At 35.3% G+C, this 23,614-nt stretch overlaps 1 protein-coding gene across 6 annotated transcripts in view; it reads left to right on the forward strand.

Moving 5' to 3' along the window:
• Fancl (E3 ubiquitin-protein ligase Fancl) overlaps nt 1–23,614 on the forward strand; it is a 92,137-nt gene that overhangs the window by 37,911 nt on the left and 30,612 nt on the right. For 5 of the 6 annotated variants that reach the window (XR_011332644.1, XR_011332645.1, XM_069828714.1 and 2 more), the window contains 4 exons: nt 21–174; nt 5,950–6,074; nt 13,243–13,461; nt 19,982–20,053. Coding sequence is in view for 4 of the 6 variants with exons in the window: in XM_069828714.1 (XP_069684815.1) it covers nt 21–174; nt 5,950–6,074; nt 13,243–13,461; nt 19,982–20,053 (570 nt within the window). In the remaining 2 variants the exon portion in view is untranslated. The remainder of the gene's footprint in view (nt 1–20; nt 175–5,949; nt 6,075–13,242; nt 13,462–19,981; nt 20,054–23,614) is intronic. The other variant, XM_069828715.1, reaches the window with a different exon arrangement.

Below are 23,614 nucleotides of genomic sequence, written 5' to 3' on the forward strand. Positions count from 1 at the left end.
ATTGATTGTTGTTGTCACAGAGTTCATCTCTTCCTGCAATTTACAAGAGTTTCGTGCAACAGATTGCGGCACTGCAGGTATTCTGGGATGCACTGGATGAACTGGATAGTATTTGTTGGGTTATAGATCCTGAAAACCCTAAGAGAAAGGATGCTTACAGGAGAATTATGATTGGTAAGATAAAAAGCCAGTTACACCATAGTTTGCAAGGTTCATTTGCATTATATTCTAATTGATTTTTTATGTCAACCGTCATCGCAAACTCGAGACATATCATAATGGTATTTTTAAGAGTTCCATTAACTAGATAATGGCCTCTCACAAAATTTTTGTTAGATTATGGTGAATGGAGCAGCTTTGAACATATCACCTTCTTCTGTTAGTCCCATTCTAAACTTGTCTGATATAATCGTATAAAAATACTCTTTGCTAAATTCGTAAAAGTAATATTCATGATCTACTTCTGTGAGGAGACAGCTTCACCCAATCAGTTGACTTCAAGCGTTTACTTCTTTTCGTTGTTGTGACTGGTCATCACCACACAATACAACATACAGCAAACCCTTTGGCTAGAGCTGTGGAATTAGTGCACAAAATGTTCAAATCCAGCACTGGTTCAGCTCAGATTATTTCATCAAACTTGGTATATATTAATAACAGTAAACCTACCAGAGTGATAATTCGTACATAAAACATTTTATTACTATCACGTGAATCACGAGGCTGATTTCAGACTTTCAACCAATAATTAAGTAAAAAAGCTGAGTATTAATAAACCAACATTTAAGTCTAAATTTGATGGATATTGTAAGCTACAACAGGAATAATTTCGGCTCTTCTTTCTTACTATGACTTAAATCACTGCAAATATGTTACAACACTACCCAAGCTTTTGGATGCCCTTTATATGTTACATATACATTATCTTAATTATATTACATTATGAAAACAAAGTTGTGATTATATTTGTTGTTCATGTGCCATAAATGAAGAAATAAGCAGACGAACAAGATGCAATGCAGCTGGCACACTATAGGCTTATTAGTTCATGACTACAATGCCAATAAACATTGAACTAAACTACATTCACTGAAAATTGACGAAACTAAACTAAACTGAACTAAAATTACGCAATGGTATAAACTTGACAACAGTATTTAAAAATCCAGCCATATGCAATGCTGTTTTGCAGTACTTTGAGAAAGATTCTCCTTCTTTGTTTCTGTGTCAGAGAACAAAGGAACATGGGCTGAAAACATTATTAAAATTTTATTTCAACCCTCATCACTGCTATTCACTTACATATCAGTGCCCTACTTCTTTCCATCAGCTAATAATATATTGCTACCATGTTTGGCATTCTTTTGCAACATAATTTCTTTCAGTATCAGAGACAAAGCATTATTCCCACACCATGTGACTTAACGTGTCACTGTATCTTCTTTAAGTGAGAAGCTGCCAGCAGCTCACTTGGTAACGAAAGTGGTGAAAAAGTATTTTCTTAAAATATTTTGTATCAAAGTGAAGTCGAAGTTACCAAAAATCCAAAATTATAGCAAGCTCTGTTTCCACTGCTCTTTTCTGGTTAGTAAAACCAGTGTCCTCAGCAATCTGTCTGCATAGCATTAGCCCTACATTACAATTCCAGATCATAGCTATAACTTCATATAAGTCACTCACTCTTCGTCCAAGAAATCCTTTCTTACTGATTATTGTTATTTTGCTCAGTGATCTGATCGACCTTATAAACATTCGGGTTAGTAATTGTTGTTTTTTGATTACCCATTGTTATTCATCTCTATCCAACCAATGTCTCTCCTCAAGACCTTTCTTCCAAGGCTTCCTGTACTCCTTGTATCCAGCTTTTTTGTAGTCTTTTTTTTTTTTTTTTCCTGGGTGCAATCAGTACCATGCTTTTTGTGCATTCTGTATGTGATCAAAAACCATTTAAGTTATTTTTTACGAGGATGTCATCAGTGATATGTTTATATTTTCCCACTCACCCACTCTCTCTAAAAGACAACTTTATAGTTAATTTTCTACCCTTTCCTGTTATTATTTGTGCATTTCGAACTGGCAGCTCAAGGTCAAACAATGGACTGCAATTGCCACGTGTGCTTATCTCAATCCTGGACCATTCTCCTCAACTAAAGTCAGATGGGACAGCCGGAATTACTAGTGCTTCAGTTCACAGTTTTCAGTTCAGTGACTCATGCGTGATTTGTACGTTTGTACGTGACCTTGATCCGCCAGTTCGAAATGCACAGATAATAGTTGACAAGCTTCATATCCATTAGTAAGGACATTTTAATAAAAGTATTGTTTATATATCATTTCATTATTTCGAGTAGTTACTTTTTGTCGTCATAATACTGACAAGTGAGTTTATTGCATCAAAATAATGTCTGCCGGCTGTTAATCTGTCATAATATTAGACATCCAAATTAATTTACTAAATAAATTGTAATAATTTTGGGGATATGTGAACTGTCATGATATGAAAAGAAATACAGAGCTTTCCTTTCACACTGTAGCCAGTGCACAGCGGCTCGCATGCCGACCACAGCAGCTGGGACTCCCGCTGAAACAGTTATAATATCCCCGCTATCACTTCATGTTCTCATAATTACAATTACATTGATAATAAGCACATACCTTATTAAAAGAAGTGTTGGAAATGTTTCCCTTCTCCATACACACATTTCTGGCATCCTCTCAGGAAATTTTCATTCACTTTTGAGAGTTCAATATCCAAAATTGAGTTAATTTCTCGCTTGGTGTTTTCTTTTAGTTCTTCCAATATATGGGGGTTTGTTGCATATACTTCATTTTTCAAGTTTCCTTCTAGATAAAAATCACATACAGTTAAATCAGGGGAGCGTGTTACTCACTTTCTATTACGAATCAACCCCATTTCCCTGAATTTGTTCACAGGTCTTTGCACTGTTTCTCTGTGTGGGATAGACAAACTGGGAAATTGTGTTTCAAATCGTCTTTTAACTTCCCTACAAGATGAAGGATGAGTGGAACAGAGAAAAATTCTCTCCGGCACCAAGATTTGAACCCGGGTTTTCAGCTCTACGTGCTGACGCTCTATCCACTAAGCCACACCGGATTCCCATCCCAGTGTCGGATTGAATCCTCTCAGTTTAAGTTCCACCTCTTGGGTTCCCTCTAGTGGCCTACCACATGCACTGCATCATAGATGTATGACAGTGGCACAATATCCATACATGTGCAGAGATGCACTCATTATGAGTGACAAAGTGACCGGGATCCAACAGAGTAAGCACTGTCTTAAATCACTAAGTGATTTTTTTTTTTTTTTCGCATATCATATATTATTACGATGTGCTGAAGTACATATGATATTTCCCTTTTCAAGTCCTCATAGATGGCCAACTATCTTCCACTTATATAGCAGAAGCTGGAGTTCCACAAGACTCTGTACTTGGTCCTATATTTTACTGTCTCTACACTTCTGACATTCCTACTACTCTCAAAACTAAAACACTTCTGTATGCTGATGACACAGTTATATATAGTGTTAAATTCAGTCCTCAATATGCTGTCTCCGCAGTTCAAAACCATGTACTTCTATTAGAAGAATGGCTTAAAGAATGGCGTATTTCTTTAAATCCTGAAAAATGTCAATCAATAATTTTCTCGAAGTGTTTAAAAAGACCTCGTGACAAAATAAAAATATGCAATCAAGAAATTCAATACAGTGACCATGTAAAATATCTTGGTATTACTCTTGATAACAAATTGTTATGGCACAAGCACATAAAATCTGTAACAACTAAGAGCTCTCTTAGAATATCTCATCTTTACCCCCTGTTCAAATCTCCTGTCCTCAGTCTAAGAAGAAAAGTTATGCTATACAAAATGCTGATTTTTCCGATTCTAACTTATGTTGCCCCGGCTTGGTGTTATATTCCAAAAACAGTGTTTCAACCTCTTCAAATTGTTCAAAATAAAGTGCTCCAAATAATACATAATTCAGACTGGTACACAACAAATGCACAAATACACTTTGATTTGGACATGGCATTTCTGAAAGACTCATTACGTGAACAAGTTAAGAAGTTTTATAACAGTGCAAATTCAAGTGAAAATCCATTCATCAAGCGTCTTGGTCAATACAATGCAAATTTCTACAAGAAACACAGAACACCAAAATCCTTTTTAAGTGAATATCATGCACTTTTCCACAACCTCTGACTTCCTTAAACCTACACTAATGTCTCTGTGCCCAATTGTTTTGACAGCTGGACATGAACAATATTTGTGCATCGTTATTTGAATTTACACTAAAATACGAAAAGGCAGAAAACATATTTGTTTTGGAACTTTATCAATAAATTGCTGAATGTGAAAAAAAAAAAAATGATATTTCCATGCAGAAATTCTGCGTCATCATTGATGAAGGATAAGTGGAACAGAGGAAAATTCTCTCCGGCACCGGGATTTGAACCTGGGTTTTCAGCTCTACGTGCTGACGCTCTATCCACTAAGTCACACCAGATTCCCATCCTGATGTCGGATTGAAACCTCTCTTGAATTCCCTACAAGAGTTGTTGTCTCATATGTGTCATACATAAAAATCCTTTGTGGTAATGTGTAATCAAATTGAGACATTATGGAAAACTACGCAAGCACTGATAATGCTTATAACGTAATTAACACTTAAAACTCATGCATTTATATGCATGGAACAGGAACGAAACAAACTATACAATGGCTTCACATACGCATGGAACAGGAATGAAACAAACTAGACAGTGGCTTCATATATGTATGGAACAGGAACAAGACAAACTGATAACACTCATAACTTAATTAGCACTTAAAACTCGTACATTTATACGCATACACAATCTGCTGTCCAAAACATGCCCAAATCTTATGCATGGGCAGCGGAGTCCCGGCTGTGGGGATATTATAACTGTTTCGACGTGAGTCCCAGCTGTTGTGGCTGCCTGCACTGGCTGCAGTGTGAAAGAAAAGCACTGTACTTATGTAGTAGGAAGCCCATTAGTTTCAACTTAAAAAGAATGTAGTATTACTTAAGTACTTAAATATAATATGTTTTCAGTTATATGATAAGAAATTGGGCAGAAAAGTTATGGATTACTGTGACTTACCTCAAGATTCTTTGTATTTCTGAAGAGACTTACTGTAAATTTGTAGTTTTCAGACCAAATCCCAGATTTTGAAAACATCGAGCACACTATTACTTTCACATCCCATCATCATTTCAATCATTTTGGATTTTTATGTGTCCATGCTTTCTCACCTTGTCATCCTCAAAAGTCTGATAATTACAATGCTTGTCTCTGGACTCAAGTATCGCTGGTTCAAATCCAACTGTGGGAAATGTATGTTTAAGGAGTGATAATCTTTTTTGTGTTTTTTCTGAAAGGGAAGTAACTGTATAAGTTTAAAACATATACAGTATTTACAACATACAAAAGAATAACAGCCAACTTTTCCTCGTCCCATCAAATTCCTTTATGTTACAGACATGTCTTTGCAGATAAATGTATTGGTTAAGAAGGCACATTCTATGTAGGACATAATCTCGTGAGATGCCATAAGTCTTTGATGGCCAGAACACCAGAGATGTGGAATACAATAGGCCTGCAAAAGCTGTAAAATTTAAGGCACTGAATATTATTTATATTTATATTTTAATAGTGGATATTTATTGAGTGGTGCGTGTTGCATTATTATAGTAAGTTTCAGTACTTGGTATTCTTTTTGTGATTCAGTGTGTGAGTTAAAATACCACGATTATATTTAGAAACACGTTTGAACTATGTCTTTCCATATGTGTTTTTAATTGCCTGTTATCTCAGGTTATTGCATTAACAGTTATAATGCTATTGCAATATTGGTAACATACCTATGCAACAAATGCTTGTCCATTATTTTCTGTTGTTGCAGGAAATAATGTATCCGTACAAATTACCATTGATCCTTTCAATCCAATGGAGAGGCCAGATATTAAGTTCCTGGGTTCAGAATGTGCTGTTGCACCATTTCAGGCATCTCTTAATGAAAAATTTCAGGTAATATTTTGTCATCTGTTTTCCGAATAATACGTCCTTTCTGAATTTTTTCTCACATTTTTAATATGATGATTAAAATCTGTACATTGTACTTGTGTCAACAAAACAAATTTTATTCATCTGCAATCGACAACTGTGATCAAACCAATAATGCAGGATACTGGTGCTACTTTTAAATGCCTTGTGCAAAGATATGATGCATCATTAAAGTAACCCACAAGTAAATCAAATTATGATTAATCACTGTAAGTTCTTTTTTTTTGTCCAATGGCAGGGCTCTTAACTCACTGTTATTGGCCCCAACTATGAGCATGCTCACTAGTGCTGAGAAGCATAGACTGCTTAGTTCGTCAGAGACTATGCAGAGTGTACCACAGGTGATGGATACACATTACATTCATAATGAATGATAATTCTGGAGAATTGTTGGGATATCACAGAGGAACCAGTGTAAAAAGAGAAGACCATGGGTTTGCACAACACAAGTTAGAAATTCAGGGTGGATCAACTGCAATTTCAACCTGTGCCCCCTGGCTTATAAGCCCAGTGCACATTAAATAAAGAATTACCATACCTCTAGAAAACGCATATTGTTAGCTCACAATCCATATGTTACTGTTCGAAACATCTGGTAATAAATTCAAAATAAAAATAATTGCATTTGTACATTGTGAAGACAATAGTTTCGTGGACAACTGTGAACTTTAATAGCACAGGTATGGCACCTTATGCACATCCATCCAGCTTCAAAGTAATCTTTTCCAGATATACTTCTTTCTATAAGTAGTATTATAATTGCTGGAAACATTCTTGAGAAACGAATTTTAGAATCGATCAAAGGACTTTTATGGACCACCATAAATGAATTAAACTCTGATCACATCCAGTATTAGGAATAGTTGACTTGAAACCCCTGAACTTCCATATCATGTGAGACTACCAGCCATTGTCAACTGGAAAAAATAGAGAGATATTTTTGAAACATCAGTCCCAGGTAACATAGAAATTGACACTAACAAAGAAATAGAAATGAGATGTAAAACCTTTACTAATACCGTCAGATAAGCAGTAGCCAATCGTTATCTACCTGCAGAATTCCTTGAATTATCTCAACTATTAAGAAGGAAACGGAAAGCCAAATGTTTAAAAAATAAATTCCACCGAAGATGTGACATAGTACAATTAAATTTCTTAAAGAACTATATTCATAATAGATTATTAGATCTACATGTTGCAATCTTTGAACGAGATATCTCAATTTCTGAATAAGATAACAAAATCTGAAACATAACTAGACATTTAATTCATAGCATAAATTCTGATCACCATCCCATACTTGGACCAAATGGACCAGTTTGTTTACTAGCAGAAAAAGCTAAAATAATTGCATCTACTTATTTTCAACAGTTCCAAATGTATCAAGATGATCCAAACTACACACAACAACATGCTCATATCCGAGAAATAACAAAACAGTTCTTTCAAACATATTCTAACGGATCAATTGTCTACACCACACCTTCCGAAATTAGTAGACTTATCAAAAAAGCACCATAAAGAAGAACATTCAGCTCCAATAAAATAACTTACTAATATCTCAGGAATCTTTCGAGAAACGCTCTGACTTACCTTACCAAAATATACAATAGTACGTTAAAACTTAAACATTCCCACAACTGTGGAAGACTGCAAACATCATCGCAATTCCCAAATCCAGAAAAAAATCCACAACTACCACTAAACAGAAAACTAATCAGTTTGCTCAGTACACTTGGAAAAATCTATGGAGGAGTGATATATAACAGATTGTATCCACAGCTTCAGAGACATAAACCTGTTGAACAATTTGCATTTATGTCAGGACGAAGTACAGCAACACAACTTCTCTGTTTAACTGAAACAATCACCACTGCTTTCAACAACAAACAATATACTGCGATGATGCTACTTGATGTTAACAAAACTTACGACATTGTATGGTATACAGGTCTTTACTACAAATTAATCCAAGCTGGAACAAATCCAAAAATAATACGCCTTATTAAGTCACCTTTCCAATAGGAAATTTCAAGTTTTACATCAAGGTGCCTCATCAATAAAGTATAACATATACGCACAATATACCACAAAGATCAAAGTTATCACCTACACTTAAACTTTTACACAGCTGATATCCCACACAACCATATATTCATATATTTCTATATGTTTACGATGCTACATTTCTTTCAACCACAAAAATCCTACCATTTGTAATCAATAGATTACAAAACTTCTTAAGTAGGACCTACCTATAGAAAATCAAGATAAATCACTTAAAAGCTCTGCAATTATATTTCTAATCACTAAATTGTGCACCAATATGCCTGGGTGAAATCCCAAATCTCTCCACAGTGCATATGAAGAGAAGGCATATGTCATTATTGATAGTGATTTGTCTGTCGGATGGGAACATTAAGCTTGGTGGCCCCCTTAATCCTATTCGACAGGAGTAGGCTACATGCCTGCAATGGGTTTCCCCTTCTCCCTTCCTCACCTTCATCATCATCCTCACCCATTCCCTACACTACACTTACACGGACACTTAAAGGAGCAGTCCGTGATAAAATTCCATATTTCGATTATATTATAGGATGTTTACCAAAGTAATCCTTGGATTAACGGCATTTGTCGCATCACTCTACGCCTTTTAGTTTGCGAAATATTAAAGGTCTTACTGCAAGCTCTGATGTCATAACCACTGATCGCTTCATAAGACTGCGTTGTAGTTCCGTTTGACATACAGCGTAGAACGAGTAAATATATATTTATACGTTACAGTCAGTTATTATTAACACACTTAGGACCTATCACATGCATATGCTGTAATAATAATAATAACTTACCCATTTTGAATTTCGTACTCATAGTGATTAGAACAACTTGGATCTGGTAAGGGTTCAAACTGAAAAGGTTTAATATGTCGATCCATTATAACCTAAGTCAACGCCTCCACTGAGTGAGTGAATGTATGTGAGACGTGAAATATTCGTTATGAATGGACTGCAAAATACGTGTTTATCTCACGTCAACAATAAATTAGTACATGGTTTATATTATTCTATTGCGTCATAGTTGTTGAGTCACACGGTTTAGGCACGAAGCTATGTTTGGGGGAACCCCTAAAACATGTGGATCATCGAATTGCGGCAGTTGATAACCAGAACTACTTCCAAGACATCTTTCTGTATAGTATCTTCTCTCCACGCATTTTTCTTCCAGCTGTATGTTTTGTCTTTACCCATCGTTTAGTGGCTTTAGAGTACTGGAGTCTGGAGCCAGTTACATCTCTTTTCACGTTGTAATTATGGTCCATTATCGCAATCATAGTTCTTGTTATCATTCCACCATATGGAAAGTGTTTTCTCTTAGGAGTGTAAAGCAATCTCTCGTTATGGTATGATTCATATTTGCTGGTGTGACAAAATTCATTAGTCTGATTTAGGTCTTTCAAAAGGGCAGGGTTACATACAACTTTTTCAGAGCATTGTAATTGCTGGATCCAGGTTCGATCCATTCCCTCTCACTATTGTATGGGTGAATGTGTGCAGATTTTTTATTATGTCTCTGTTTCTCCCCATTCGTGTATATTACAAACATGATTTAATACAGAAATGAATCTGTCTTCTAAGTCGTCAGAATCACCTTTACATGTAGCACAAGACCACATAGGTGATTTATGATGCTCTCTTTCCACATTTGTGCGGCGGCTTTAAGCTTTTTTGCCATGTGCCAAATGTCAAATTGATAGCCTGTCCATTCATATTTGGTCCTTATCAATTTCCTAATTCCTCTATGGCGGTCCGATAGAAAGAGGGTAATGTTGATTTTTTCTTTTAGGCAATCTAGAACTTTTTCGCATGCTGCTTCGCCTACAATTAGACCTCTTTGCAGAACTACGAAGTCTATAATCTTATCTGAATCGAGGTCCATTACACTGTAAGTCACATATTTTGCACTGTAACTACATGAGTCAAATTGGCCATCACCGCGATTCGCACGTTTTTATCTTTTAGGGAATTGATAAGTTGTTCATGAATCTGAAAATAAGTACATCTGACTGTTGGTTCTACGAATTTTGAAATTATTTTATAAAATGTTGTCTTGCCGATGAAACATAGTTGTAAAGTTTTTGAAAATTTTTCAAACAATTTGTATCTTATATCGCACAAGTATAATGCAGAACTCACTGCTATGCTTCACCTCTGTTCGGACTTCCACTCCCAATTACGGGCATTCTGGCACACTGCATTAACTTTCAGCAATGGTCTTATTGTTTCTACCAAATATTTGTAAAAGAGGAATGACAAATATTGCAGAAGAAAAACAAAATTTGTAACACTGACCCAAAAAAAAACACACTTTTTGACTCCCTATTTACTTTCTGTTTATGTGCAGCGTCCTCGGAACCTGATGAATTAGAATTTGAAGTTTCTTCTTTTATTTGAAAATATGTCTCTAAGTCAGTTTCTGGCTCCCCCACATCTGATTCACCACACACATTTCTTAGCGTCTCGCACCCTACCTCTCACTGCACAGCTTTGTTTATATTAGGTTCCTGTGAATTTTCAGCCTCATCGAGAACTGCACACACGTCAATATTTTCAGCTATAGGTGCATCACTGCAACTTGCTATTGCTTCTTCGACGACCTTATTTCATTTATAAGCAGAGGAGCGCGTAGATCAGAACTGTCTTGGGGAGATTCTCCTTTCAAAAATAGGAATGGGACAGAAGTTTTCTTAATTTTCATAGGAGTTCTATTGTCTTTCATTAAACGTCTTTTTAGTAAAGACGATTCTTCAAAATCAGTTTCACGGAAATGACTGGAAAACACAACAGTAGTTTTCGATAGTGTAAAACCTTTTCTATTGATTTTCTTCACCCATGTTTTAAATCTTTGCGGTAACTTTTCTCTGTTCGGAAATACATGAAATGATACCCCTTCTTCATGTTCTGTTTTTGTTGTTCCCTCTGAACACGAAAAATCACAACACCACAGCATTTTAAACTGTATTATGATACAATTTCTTCTGTTTAGTCTACTGTAGTTCAAAATCGTTCATATAAAAGAAAATACGTCTACATAAAACCACAACATTGGTAGGTGCTGGTTTTATGATTAAATGAAAAGCAAAACATGGCTTCACACAATCATAACTAAGTCCGAAATTCTGTTCACGTTTTACTACGGCGAGAGAAGATTATTAATTTTAATACAAAGCACTGCGCTGCACTCGCCGATGTTCTCGGTCTACTATGCAATCACACCAGTTCAGTGGCTGTGACGTCATAAGTATTTGTGCGGAGTCAGTAACTCAAGAACCATGCCTCGCATTGACATGCGGCAAATTACATTCTACTTAGATTGAAAAACGTGTTTGATTAAAGCCAACTTAATTTTATCGTGGACTGCTCCTTTAACATACACTCACCCTAGTACATGACATAACTCTTCACAGATACACATCATGCATAACGTGCCCCACCGAAGTGGTGTGCAATTTGAAAATGGGTCACAGTCCTGCCACCTATTCACAGTATACAGAACCCGAATCACGCAGAGTGAAGTGGGTAGGCATTAGACACACACACACACACACGTATATATATTTCAAAAGCAACAAGCCCAACCCAGGACCCAACTTCAACAATTCAACATGTACATCAACTGGACTCCCAAAATCAGATATTTTGGCATAACCATGGACAAAACACTTATCTGGAACGAACATGTCACTCAGATAACAGGAAAGGCCATGGGATGATTTCTTCAATTATACCCACTATTTAAAACACCAGCATTAAATATAAAACCAAATTGCATATAAAGGCCTTAATTCGAAGTATGATAATATACGCAGCACCAGCTTGGGCCTATGCTAGCAAATCAGTTATGAAGAAGATACAAGTTATCCAAAACAAGATACTGAAAACAATTCATGGCAGTGGTTGGGAAATAAGTACCAAGCAACTTCATGATGATCTCCAAGTAGAATATCTTCATGAATAAATACAAAAAATTATATATAAACTCTATCACAAGGCAGCACTCAATAACAACAAACTAATACATTCTCTTGGTAGATATGACATAAACAGAAAATACAAACATCGAGGACCAAAACAACTCTCATAAATTCCACTACAATAAATGACATTCACAATATTTATAATATACTAATCCAGAGCCACTTACCAAGCTGAAACAAATTTATTTCCAATCAGATGCGTTTGTATTGATTGAATTTACCTACCAAGCAGATATCACAGATACGGTAATAATGCAATACATCATCGACTGAAACTCTATCCAACATCAAGACAGAAGACCTGCAGAATCTAGGAGGTTGTTGGAAAACGTTACAACACTAAGCATCAAGTGTTTTTTTCTGTTCTTGCAACGTTTTTTGCTCAGCTATTCATTCATTGGAACATTTCCAGTTTTGGTTACCATTATGCATAGGCCTAACAAAAAAAAAAAGTTTATATTTTTGTGCTGTTCAAAGCTGATGTGATGGACATAAAGCTCTCGACATAAGGTGCTTCATATTCATACATTCATTCATAGTTTTTTGCCCAACAGCAGGTCTTTGACTGCAAACCCAGCGTTTTTCAATCTTGCCTATTTTCCACCTTCCTCTTAGTCTTTGCATGCAATCCACATAGCTTAATGTTGTCTATCATCTGATATATTCTTCTGCCCCGAACTTTTTCCCCATTCACCATTCCTTCCACCATTGTTTCATATGGGGTAATATTTTTCACAAACCATGCATGTAGACTAATCACATGTTGTTCGTTAACAGTATTTAGGCATATAGTGAATTCTGAGATACACTACACAACAGACCACATGACCGTCACGTCATGACTTATTGACTCTTATTATGTATGGGCTGTCATTGTTCAGTTTGCTTTCACTTCATGTAACACCATACTAAATAAAAATAATTGAACCCATAATATGAATGCTGAAGGAGATGAAAATGATTTTGATAACAAAAACTGAGAAACCTTAATTACAATCAATATATATAATATAGTAAACCAACTTGTATGATCTGTTGAGAACATTAGAGGAAATGTTTAATTTGAGCACTGTTACCATTCTTTCCTCTTTCTAACAGTTGTGGCCTAACTCTGGTGGGCTTGTGGACAAGTTGAAATGGTTGCTAGGGCTATCAGATTTCCCTGCTGCACCAGATGTTACAGAAGAGTCGCAGGATCTAGTGCATCAAGGAGAATGTGCCATCTGCTTTTTGACCCGTCTTGAAGGAGATCTACCATCGCGAGTTTGTGATAATGAGAAGTGTGGCACCGTGTACCATACAGTTTGTTTGTTTGAGGTCAGTATTATAGAGCAGGAATGAAGAAGATTCGACCTGTGAGCCATGTATGGCCCATAAAATACTTTATGACCATTTGGCAAGTAATAAAGTGTGTACATCTTTGGAAAAATGCATTTGCATTCATCTAATTAAAACATGAGTTTAATTATGTATGCTCTTTAAACATAATCTACTATAATATATTGTTTAATAAATAGTACTGGTATTTACAAGAAATAAAGTGAAAGTAATGTGATACTGCGAAGAAGTAATAGGTTTAGAGTTCTTATGAGAAAAAATAATAAAAAAACTTTGTACTTACCATAGAAAGAAGGTAATTTTTGTTGCGCTTGCGCGGGTGTGTGTGTATGTGTGTGCGCGTGTGTATGTCACTTCATATTGAGCTAATGTCATAAGTCACTGCTCGGGCAGGGTCTAATTTCTTATTGCTTAAACTGCGATCTGAGTATCCATTTCAAAGATTCGAAACAAGGTTTGCAGTTATAAATTGTAGGCTGGAAGTCATTTTCTGTTGTCAGTAATAATATATGTGTCGAAGTAAATAATTATTAAACATATGTGCTTTTATTTTCAATACATATACTTATACAGTAAAATGCCTCTTAACCGAAATCTGTCTTATCCAAAACAACGTCGCAAAAAAAAAAAAAAGCCATTGTTTTGTTCATCCGCTATACCATGGCCAAATTTAAATGTCAGTGTCCTCACAGCAATGCTATATCTGTTTTCCGCAAAAAAAAAAAGCCATTGTTTTGTTCATCCGCTATACCATGGCCAAATTTAAATGTCAGTGTCCTCACAGCAATGCTATATCTGTTTTCCGCAAAAAAAAAAGCCATTGTTTTGTTCATCCGCTATACCATGGCCAAATTTAAATGTCAGTGTCCTCACAGCAATGCTATATCTGTTTTCCACCTCCATCCCCCAAACACTTGTTTTGTATAGTATAGTTTTGCGGCCAGTCCCGTTAAGTGAGACTTTCTTTTTGCCCCCCTTTCCTCCCACCTACCAGGGAATTACAGGGTTATGGTGTATGCAAATCAGCAACAGGGGTTTATATCTATACCTGGCACTCATATAAATTTATCAGTTATCAACGGGTGTCTTCAGGATGCAAAATTGGGGAAGAAGAACTGTTGCGTAGCTTTCCTTGATATAAGTAAAGCCTATGATAATATAGGACATGAGCATTTAAAACGATCTCTCTATCATGTGGATATGCCAAACAATCTCAGAGACTTAATTATTAATGTAATAGAAGATAACATTATCAAAATAGAAACAGGCTTAAATAAAAGTGGTGACATACACCTTAATAAAGGAGTAGCTCAGGGTTCTCCTTTATCCCCGGTTCTCTTCAACTTGGCTATTGATAATATTCTTAAAGAATTAACTGAATCTGAAATAGCCCAAGAATATGGTTACCAGTTATCTCCTACCGTTAGCCCTGTCTCAATTCTTGCCTTTGCCGATGTTTTGGCCCTCATTAGTAAGGACCTTGAGTCAGTTTCTAGTATATTAATGGATTTGACGATTCAAAATTTATCAAAAATTGGGTTGAATATTAACCCTCAAAAATGTAGTCTCATTAACATTAAAAATGGCAATCTCAGCCAAGACACTATCACTTTGAATTGTGGAAATATAATTAATTCTATTGGACCGGGTGAAATCGTCAAATATTTGGGAATTACATTTTCTGCAGAAATTGTATTTGATCAACCAAGTATTATTCGAACTTTTGGTAAAGATATTGACAAGTTAACCACCACTAATTTACTAAAACTGATCAAAAACTGAATATTATGAATCAGTATATATGGCCTAAGATCATTTATTTGCTCCAAAGTACACCACTGAATAAGATTCCAAAATCTTTCTTACACGATATTGATAAAATTTTCCAGACAGATGCTAAGGAAATTGTGGGTTTACCACACGATTGTCCGAATGACATGCTATATGCTCTGAAGAATCTTCGTGGCCTTGGTTTATTTAATGCTGAATGGGAAGTACACCTCCAACACTATAACATTGCCAGAAGTCTTTTAAAAATAAATGACGAACATCTCCATTTCTGCAGGAATCTTGAAACTGAAAAACAAGAAGCTCTTTCACAATTAAACATTCCCAACAACGCAGAAGCACATTCAATGACAGGCCGAAGTTTAAGATCTGAGTTACTGCAGAGGTCGTTTAATAATTGGTGTCGTCTTCCACAAAAAGGCAAAGGAGTGGTAACTTACAGTGAAGATCCAAAAAACAACTCTTGGATTAGTAATAGAAGAGGGATATCATCCTCAGACTGGACCAATGCCATAAAGATGTCCACAAACATCGCAGCAGTACGATAGGTGCCAGGTCATTCCTTTCAAGATCAAAACTGTCGTCATCCAGGATGCAGCGAAGTAGAAACCCTTGGGCATGTTTTGGGTTATTGCCCTAAAGAAGAACTACTGAGGAACAATTGCCACCATAAAGTGAGAAGCTCCATCGCAACCACTCTGCGGAAGGCAAAGTGGGAGGTTTACGAAGAAGTGCACTGCTTGGCTGAGAATGGGTCAATGAGAAGAGCAGACATTATAGCCATCGATAGCCGGAATCAAAGAAGCCTCATTCTTGACCCCACTGTTCATTTTGAGAAGGATGATCTACAAGCCAATAACGTTAACGATGAAAAGAAGTCTATTTACAACCCATGTATTTCTCACTTCAGTGAGAGATACAAAATGAATATTAATACATGGGAAGGGAAAGGACTTCTTTTTGGCGCTAGGGGAACTTCATTTAAGTTAACCAAAACCATTCTCCTTTCTCTTAAATTTTCTAATGAGGACATTAACAAAATTTGTCTAATGGTATTGAGAGACTCATTATTCATTTTACACAATCACTTGTATAATACTATGTATTTTTTTTTTTTTACTTCATTTCGTTACTCTTCAATGTATTTTTATCTCATGTTTCTCCGAAATCAAATTGTACTTTATTTTTAAATTTATCATTGTTCCATATTCTCTCCGCAATCATATTGTATTTTTAATTTAACCTCAGCGTTGTATTCTGGATCCTAGTGGTCAGCTGTAGATTTCGGCCAGATGTCCCAAATTGTGGAATTTGTGTCCAATTTCTTATTCATTTTAGTTGTGTTGCAGTTATCGCGTTATCAATACGTGTTATTTTATAGTTCCACAAGTGCTATGTCAAGTAAAAGAAAACATGTTGTTGTATCCATAAAGGATAAGTTAGAAGCCTAAGACGTGTGGAAAGTGGCGCAATCTTGCGAAATGGAGTAGGAGTATCAACCATCTCTGGGTTAAATGTAAATCCAAACATTAGGAACATTCCTGCAAAATACCAAATTGGAAAACAATGAAAGAAACTCAATTCGAAAAATTAAATGAGGCTGTGTTTCTTGGTTTAAGCAGCAATATGCGAAGGGAATGCCACTGTCAGGGTCAGTAATTCAAGAGAAGGTTAGATTATTTGCTGAAATGTTGAGGGAAGACAGTAAAAATTTCTGTGCTAGTTCTGGCTGGTTGGACATTTAAAAACAGATAAAGAAGGGTAATTTGAATAATGGGGAAATATGGATAATGCTAAGGTTTTGGCAGCATTAAGACAAAACACATGACGCCATGTTGAAAAGTGATAGATAGTGAAAAGAAGGTGGTCTTTTTGAACTCTCTCTTTCTCAATAAATCAGATCCTTCAAGCTGAACTGGAAATCTATAGATTTTTTTTTCTGTTGAAAGGTGTGTAGCGAAATCCCTATCCATTGGCAGCTTGTAATATTTTACTTCATTTACTTAAGATTTTATCAAATCTGTGATAATGTAGTACACTTACTTTAACCTGTAAGCATTTCTTGGATGTCTTAGCAGTTGGTAGCCCGAGTTTATGTCACATTCTAATATGTGAGCTTTGTGCTATGATCAAATTCTGTTTTGTCGACGAGCGGGGAAATTTGAATAGTCTTTCACAGGGCAATTTGAATAACATACAATACAACACTGTTAGTAATTTGTAATCAGTTATTTATTACTCAGTCTTTATTTTCAAGATAGAATGAAAGAAAAAAAAATCTTAGACAAAAAAAATAATGATCAGAACCGAGCACTTTCAAGAGAATGTGAATAAGGAAGCTTGTGACAGAATAATCCAGTGACGATGATTGAGGGCATGAGAGCAATGAAGATGACTGGAAATGTGGAAGGAAGAAAGCAGTTCGTTTGCTGTCGGTATGTGTAGAACATTTCGGTACATTGACAAAAAAAGAGAATTTTTTTGTTTGTTTGCTGTTCATTATTGTGTATGATTAGGCCTGATTAATTATATTTGAAGGTACTTATGCATTATTGAAGTAAAACTGATTTTGAAAATAACATTTTATAATTTTATGTCGTATTATTCATATAGTCCCACAATATATATCGAAATTAACTCACATTTTTTTTTAATCCTGTACAACTTTGCGGGTAAATCACAGTTATTTTCATTTTATAACATTTCTATTACTTCTTTAAACATGTAAGTACAACAGTTCATATTAATATTAGGGATAATGTGGGTATATTCCCAGAAAAATGTTCAAATGTCTGAAATTATTCAAATTACCCCTCTTTACTCTATGGGATAAGTTCGCTACACCTCAGTGGGGAGAAATTTTTTAGATTTTACACAAAGATTAACCAAGGACCAGATTTTCAACGCAGATGAGACAGGATTAAACTTCAAAATGTTGCCAAAAATCTCTTTTCCTTCTCACTTGACCGAAAATATTTATCATCGGTCATCTGAAAAATCACATCTGGAGTGGCTCCACCCCTTTAAAAAGGGTTCTACTGTTATGTTTATTTCGCCTGAATGAAGTGACTATTGATTGTGGTTTCTGTCTGAATAAAAGGATGAACATTCCGAAGATATGTGTCCGAAACTTTTATATTAATTGATGGGTGTATAGGCTATATTTCATGGTAATACTCACCATCATTAATTCCGTCATCATCAACGGCACTGTGTCCACGAAAATAACGAAGCATAGCAGTTCGTAAAAATATCCGTTTCAAACCCTGAACGTAACTCAACACAGGAGATGGAAACATAGGACCGTTAAGGATTGGGGCATGGAAGAATTTTGCGTTATTTTTTTAATGTGGAGTCATCTTGTATGGAATGAAACAGTGGCATATGGTGACATCACATTTAAGTAAGCACCTCCTGTATCCATGGAACATCTGGGCAATAGTTCGACTCTTACTGTCTACATACAGACAATTGCTTATCCCAAAGCAATTCATGACACACTACTGGAATGTAAATTAAATGTTCAATGGAAGAATATCACATATAGCTTCATGCACGCACAAATCTCGCACTAAATTATTGGTAGAAACAGTTTATCAAATACTACCCTCTCTTTGTCCTTCAGGGTATTTGCTAACACTCACTACGCAACGAGATCAGATAAGTACATGCCAGAAGGGATGAAAGTAGCCTACAGCTGCATCGCTAAGATAAAATAAATATTTACTTAAATTTCCACGCTTCTCCATCCTGAGACTTTTTGATACTTGTAGGGAATTTAAAGGACATTCTTTGGTAATAATAAGAATGCCGAAGTTTGGTATGTAATGAGTCATAATTGAGATTAAACTTTTTTTTTTTTTTTTTTTTCATTTTTTGTAATTAATTGGTAGGTTTAGGTTTTGAAGAAAAATAAACTGATACTGAATGAAAGATAATTTAATTGTCTTTCATTTGAGCCGAAATTCAATTTCCTATGATAAAAACTTGTTGAGTTATTTAAAAATAACTGAAAACATGCGTGCCAAATAGCCTCACTTTTGTCAGTCAATTAACAAAAGAAAAATAATTGTTTAACTCATATTTACCCCTATAGACTGCACTAAAAATATTACGAGAATAAAATGGTGCATTCACTTTCCCCAAAAAGTGTTCCATTTGACGTGGAATGCCTCATAAGTTTTTTTTATCTAATATTAATTCTAGAAAGTTAGGAGATGAGCTGTACTGAATTTGCTGATTTTTTTAGATAAATCTGAGGTTTATAGTTTTATAAGTTTTAAAATGCTGCCTAGTAACATACTAGTAAATATGTTGTGAGACGGTAAGCTAAATTGTTGGTTGTTGAATGAATATTTATTCTTTTCATTTCTGTAACAGATAAGGCGGTGATGTTAATTTTGTTTTAAGATTAACAGTACAGGAATAAGAGAATTGTAATATTGATTAAGACTGTCACGTTTGCCTGTTGCTCTATTAAGATTTTAAGTGATATTTGGTTGCCTGCATGCCTGTTCACATAGCAGAATCAGTCTTGAGTGCAATTAAAGTGTGTACATAATGAAATAATTAGTTTTAATTAAAATTTCAGCTGTGATTTCACTGTCGTATGTCTGCCTTGACACCACAGATTTAGTGTAGTTGGCTTAGACCAGAAACACATATTAATAATCAAGTAATTAAAATTTCGTTTTGTCTGGCTTTGTTTCAGTGGTTGCGGACACTCTCAACAAGTACCAAGAGCTTCAGTTACATCCATGGAGAATGTCCGAACTGTGGTTTGGTGAGTGAATACTGTGAAATACTGTATTATAGATTTGAGTTCCCAGAAATATCGATTATTTATTGTTTTGTTTCGAATTTTACTTGGAGTTTCCGAACTTCTGATTGTCATGGACCCCTTGTGAAGCTTATACTTCATTTTGGCGGATCCTCTGGTATCATTATGAGAATCTATAAGATTTTGAATCTAAATGTTACTTATGATATATTTATTTGTACTTGCTACTGCCAAGAAGAATTGTGGATCATAGTATTGCTGCCTGTTAACTAGAGCATTGAAGTTATATATCAAGGTTAGCGTACATGTAGTGGGGAGGGGAGATTGGTCGCTGGACTGACATGGTTAGGCAATAAATGTTTTTTCATGGATAATTAGTATAGTGGATTTTGATAATTTGAAATTTGTTCGTTGACTAATGATATATTTTGATTGTGATTTTTCTCAATATAGTATTCCTCTGTTGTGTTAATTATACTGTTATTATTGACTGTTTTTAAAATTTGTAAGGTATTATTAGTATTATTTAGTTCATGTCCGGTTTCAATTAGATGAGCTGCAAATTTAGACTTGTTTCGATTATTCCGAAAATCTGATATGTGTTCTTTATATCTTGTATTAAAATTTCTTTCCGTTTGTTCAATATATTTTCTATTACAGTACATGCAATTCAGTGTGTGTGTGTGCGTGTGCGTGTGCGTGTGCGTGTACGCGCGCGCGCGCGCGCGTGCGTGCGTGCTCTGGATTTAACAGTGAAGTCATCATCCTTCTTGCTTCCCAATATTTTTATGGAAGGTCCACAAATGTCCTAAGAGTTTCACAATTAGCCAGGTGCTCCATCTCCATGTCCTCTTCTCTGGTGCACAGTAAGCATTTAGGTGAATTCAATACTCCAATACGATGGAAGTGTTTACTGAGGCAATCATGACAAGTAATCAATCTAAACATGGCCACGGCAGATTTTCGAGGTAGATCAGGAATTAGTTTTGGATCTTTGAATGATTCTTTCCATTTTGAATTTTGATGTTTTGCCTGTTCGCTGTAACTTATTCTTTTTATGACTCACTTTATTGATTCATATGGGAACTTGAAATTTGTTTTTAAGTTGATATAAGTTCCTTTCTTTGCTAACATATCTGCTTTCTCGTTACCGTTCAGTCCGCAGTGGGCCGGGATCCATTGGAAGACCACTTTTTTATTTAGCATTTGAATTTGTTTTACCATGCAATGAATTTCTTTTACTTTTTCCATTTTAGGGGATGTAGTTGAGCTGATGGACTGGATTGCAGCTTTGGAGTCAGACAGGATGACTATGTTTTTGCACTGGTTTAGCCAAACAAATACATTTTGAAGTGATGTATAAATGGCTTCAACTTCGCCATCAAAATTTGTTGTGTACTTGCCAACATTTTTATAAAGAGAAAAGTATTGGCAAGTAGCTCCTGCTCCAGCTCCTTCATTTTGATCCATGAGAGATCCATCAGTGTAAATGTACAACCAGTCCTTCTGTGGATATTTTCTATTAATTGTTTGTAGGGCAATGGCTTTTGCTATTTCTGGATTTATATCTTTTTTGTTGAAGACTTCATCAAGATCAAGGCAGCAATCTACTTTGAAGTTATTAAGTGGATTATATCGAGACAGCAAATTTTCCTTTTCACTTGGTATTTCTAGATTTTGTTTAAGCTTTTCTACCTCTTGTATGTAGCCTTTTTGGGTCCTCAATGTAAATTTAGAATCTTTGTATTTACTCCATTTATCCCAATTTGGAAGCCTTCTTAATTTTTCATAGGTTAAAAGGGCTTGTGTTTCAAGATCTGTTACAACTGGTTTATTAGATGTGATTATTTGCATGGCTTCAATTGGAGTAGTTTTGATTGCACCAGTGATGTATGTATATCCCACTTTTCAAGTGACCATTTCCCTTCACAATCTATTTGAAATAATATTGTTCAATTTATTATTTGTTTTGTGCACTACATTATGTTCTCTTTCTTAAAGAACCTGCTTAAAGTATTATTTATTTTACCAATATATGTCTTGGTTGCCCATGTTTTTAGATTTTATTGTTGTACTCTGATACGTTTGTTTATGGTGTTTTGTGAATTTTTTTTTTTTGTCGGAGTCATTTTCTGTTGCTAAGTTTGTTATGTAGTTGTGTTCTGTTTTGTAATAATATATTTTTTTACTTGTGTATGTATTATTCTGTCAATGAGGTATCTAAATTTATTAATTTTGTGAGAAAATGGATGATGAAATTTGACGTATTGTGTAATTTATAGTTGTAGGTTTTCGGAAGATTTTGAATGTGAACTTAGAATGTTTAATCGTAATAGTTAGATCAAGGAAATTTATTGATCTGTTTTTTTTCCTCTTCAAAGGTGAATTTCAGATTTCGCTGTAGGTAGGTTATTGAAAGTATTGACTACTATTTTCTAAAGGTGTAATGTTGCAGTCATATATTATTAAAGTGTAATCAACGTATCGAGAATAGGAAATTATGTTGTGTTGTATATTTTTGATATTGTTATTTTCTAAGTTTTGCAAGAAAATTTCAGCTAGGAATCTGGAGAGGGGATCGCCCATGGCTAACATTTTGTTAGTTATAAATTTTGTTGTTAAAGAAAAAATAGTTTTGTTTTTTGCAAGATGTGTTCTATAATCACGCCTCAGTGCATCGGATCCATGAAGTCCAGAACTGTCACTTTCAAATAGAACTCACATTTAACATTAATTCATAACACCCATATCACCCTTTTTCTTGAAAACTACATGACACTAGGTTCGTGAAAGAAAATTTTGTTACCAAAACCTGTCTAGAGAATTGACTGGTGATACTTCCATTTTCCAGGATAAATCGCAAGTAGAGGTGACCACAGTCAACTTTGAATTTTCAAATGAGAATATTGGTCGTGTAAGGTATCTTTGAATAGGATTTTTAAACAGGAACAACTTTGACTAAAACTATTTTTTCATAACTTTCATTCTTTATTTGCAATCAAAGAAAACAATCTCAGTTATTGTGATATTGGGAACACACATTCTTACACAACACTTTTTATAGGTGCTCAATGTCCACCACCCTGTGGGCTCTTTCTTGTGTTCTGGATTGCTTAGAGGACTTTAATACTGCTGAGAGTCTCATAGACTGCTCTAATTCTTCCTTTAATTCGTTCCCATAAAAAGAGGTAATTTGGAGGTAAGCCTGGAGATAGAAGCAGCTAAGCTACCGGTCCTCCTTGTCCAATCCACCATCCCGGAAATAACTGGTCAGAAAGTTGTTGAGCCATTACTGAAAAGTGAGCTAGACAGTCATCTTGTTGAAGCCACATTGTTATCCTTATAGTGAGAGGAACATTACTGGACAGTTGGAAAATTTTCATTGATAACTTCCATCCACAGAGGTTAAGGGTGTTTGAGAATGAGGTGCTTAGGAAAACATTTTGGGCTAAGAGGGATGAAGTTACAGGAGAATGGAGAAAGTTATACAACGCAGGACTGCACGCATTGTGTTCAACTGACATAATTAGGAACATTAAATCCAGATGTTTGAGATGGTTAAGG

This window comes from Periplaneta americana, chromosome 6, assembly GCF_040183065.1.
Source record: "Periplaneta americana isolate PAMFEO1 chromosome 6, P.americana_PAMFEO1_priV1, whole genome shotgun sequence".
NCBI classification, from domain to species: domain Eukaryota; kingdom Metazoa; phylum Arthropoda; class Insecta; order Blattodea; family Blattidae; genus Periplaneta; species Periplaneta americana.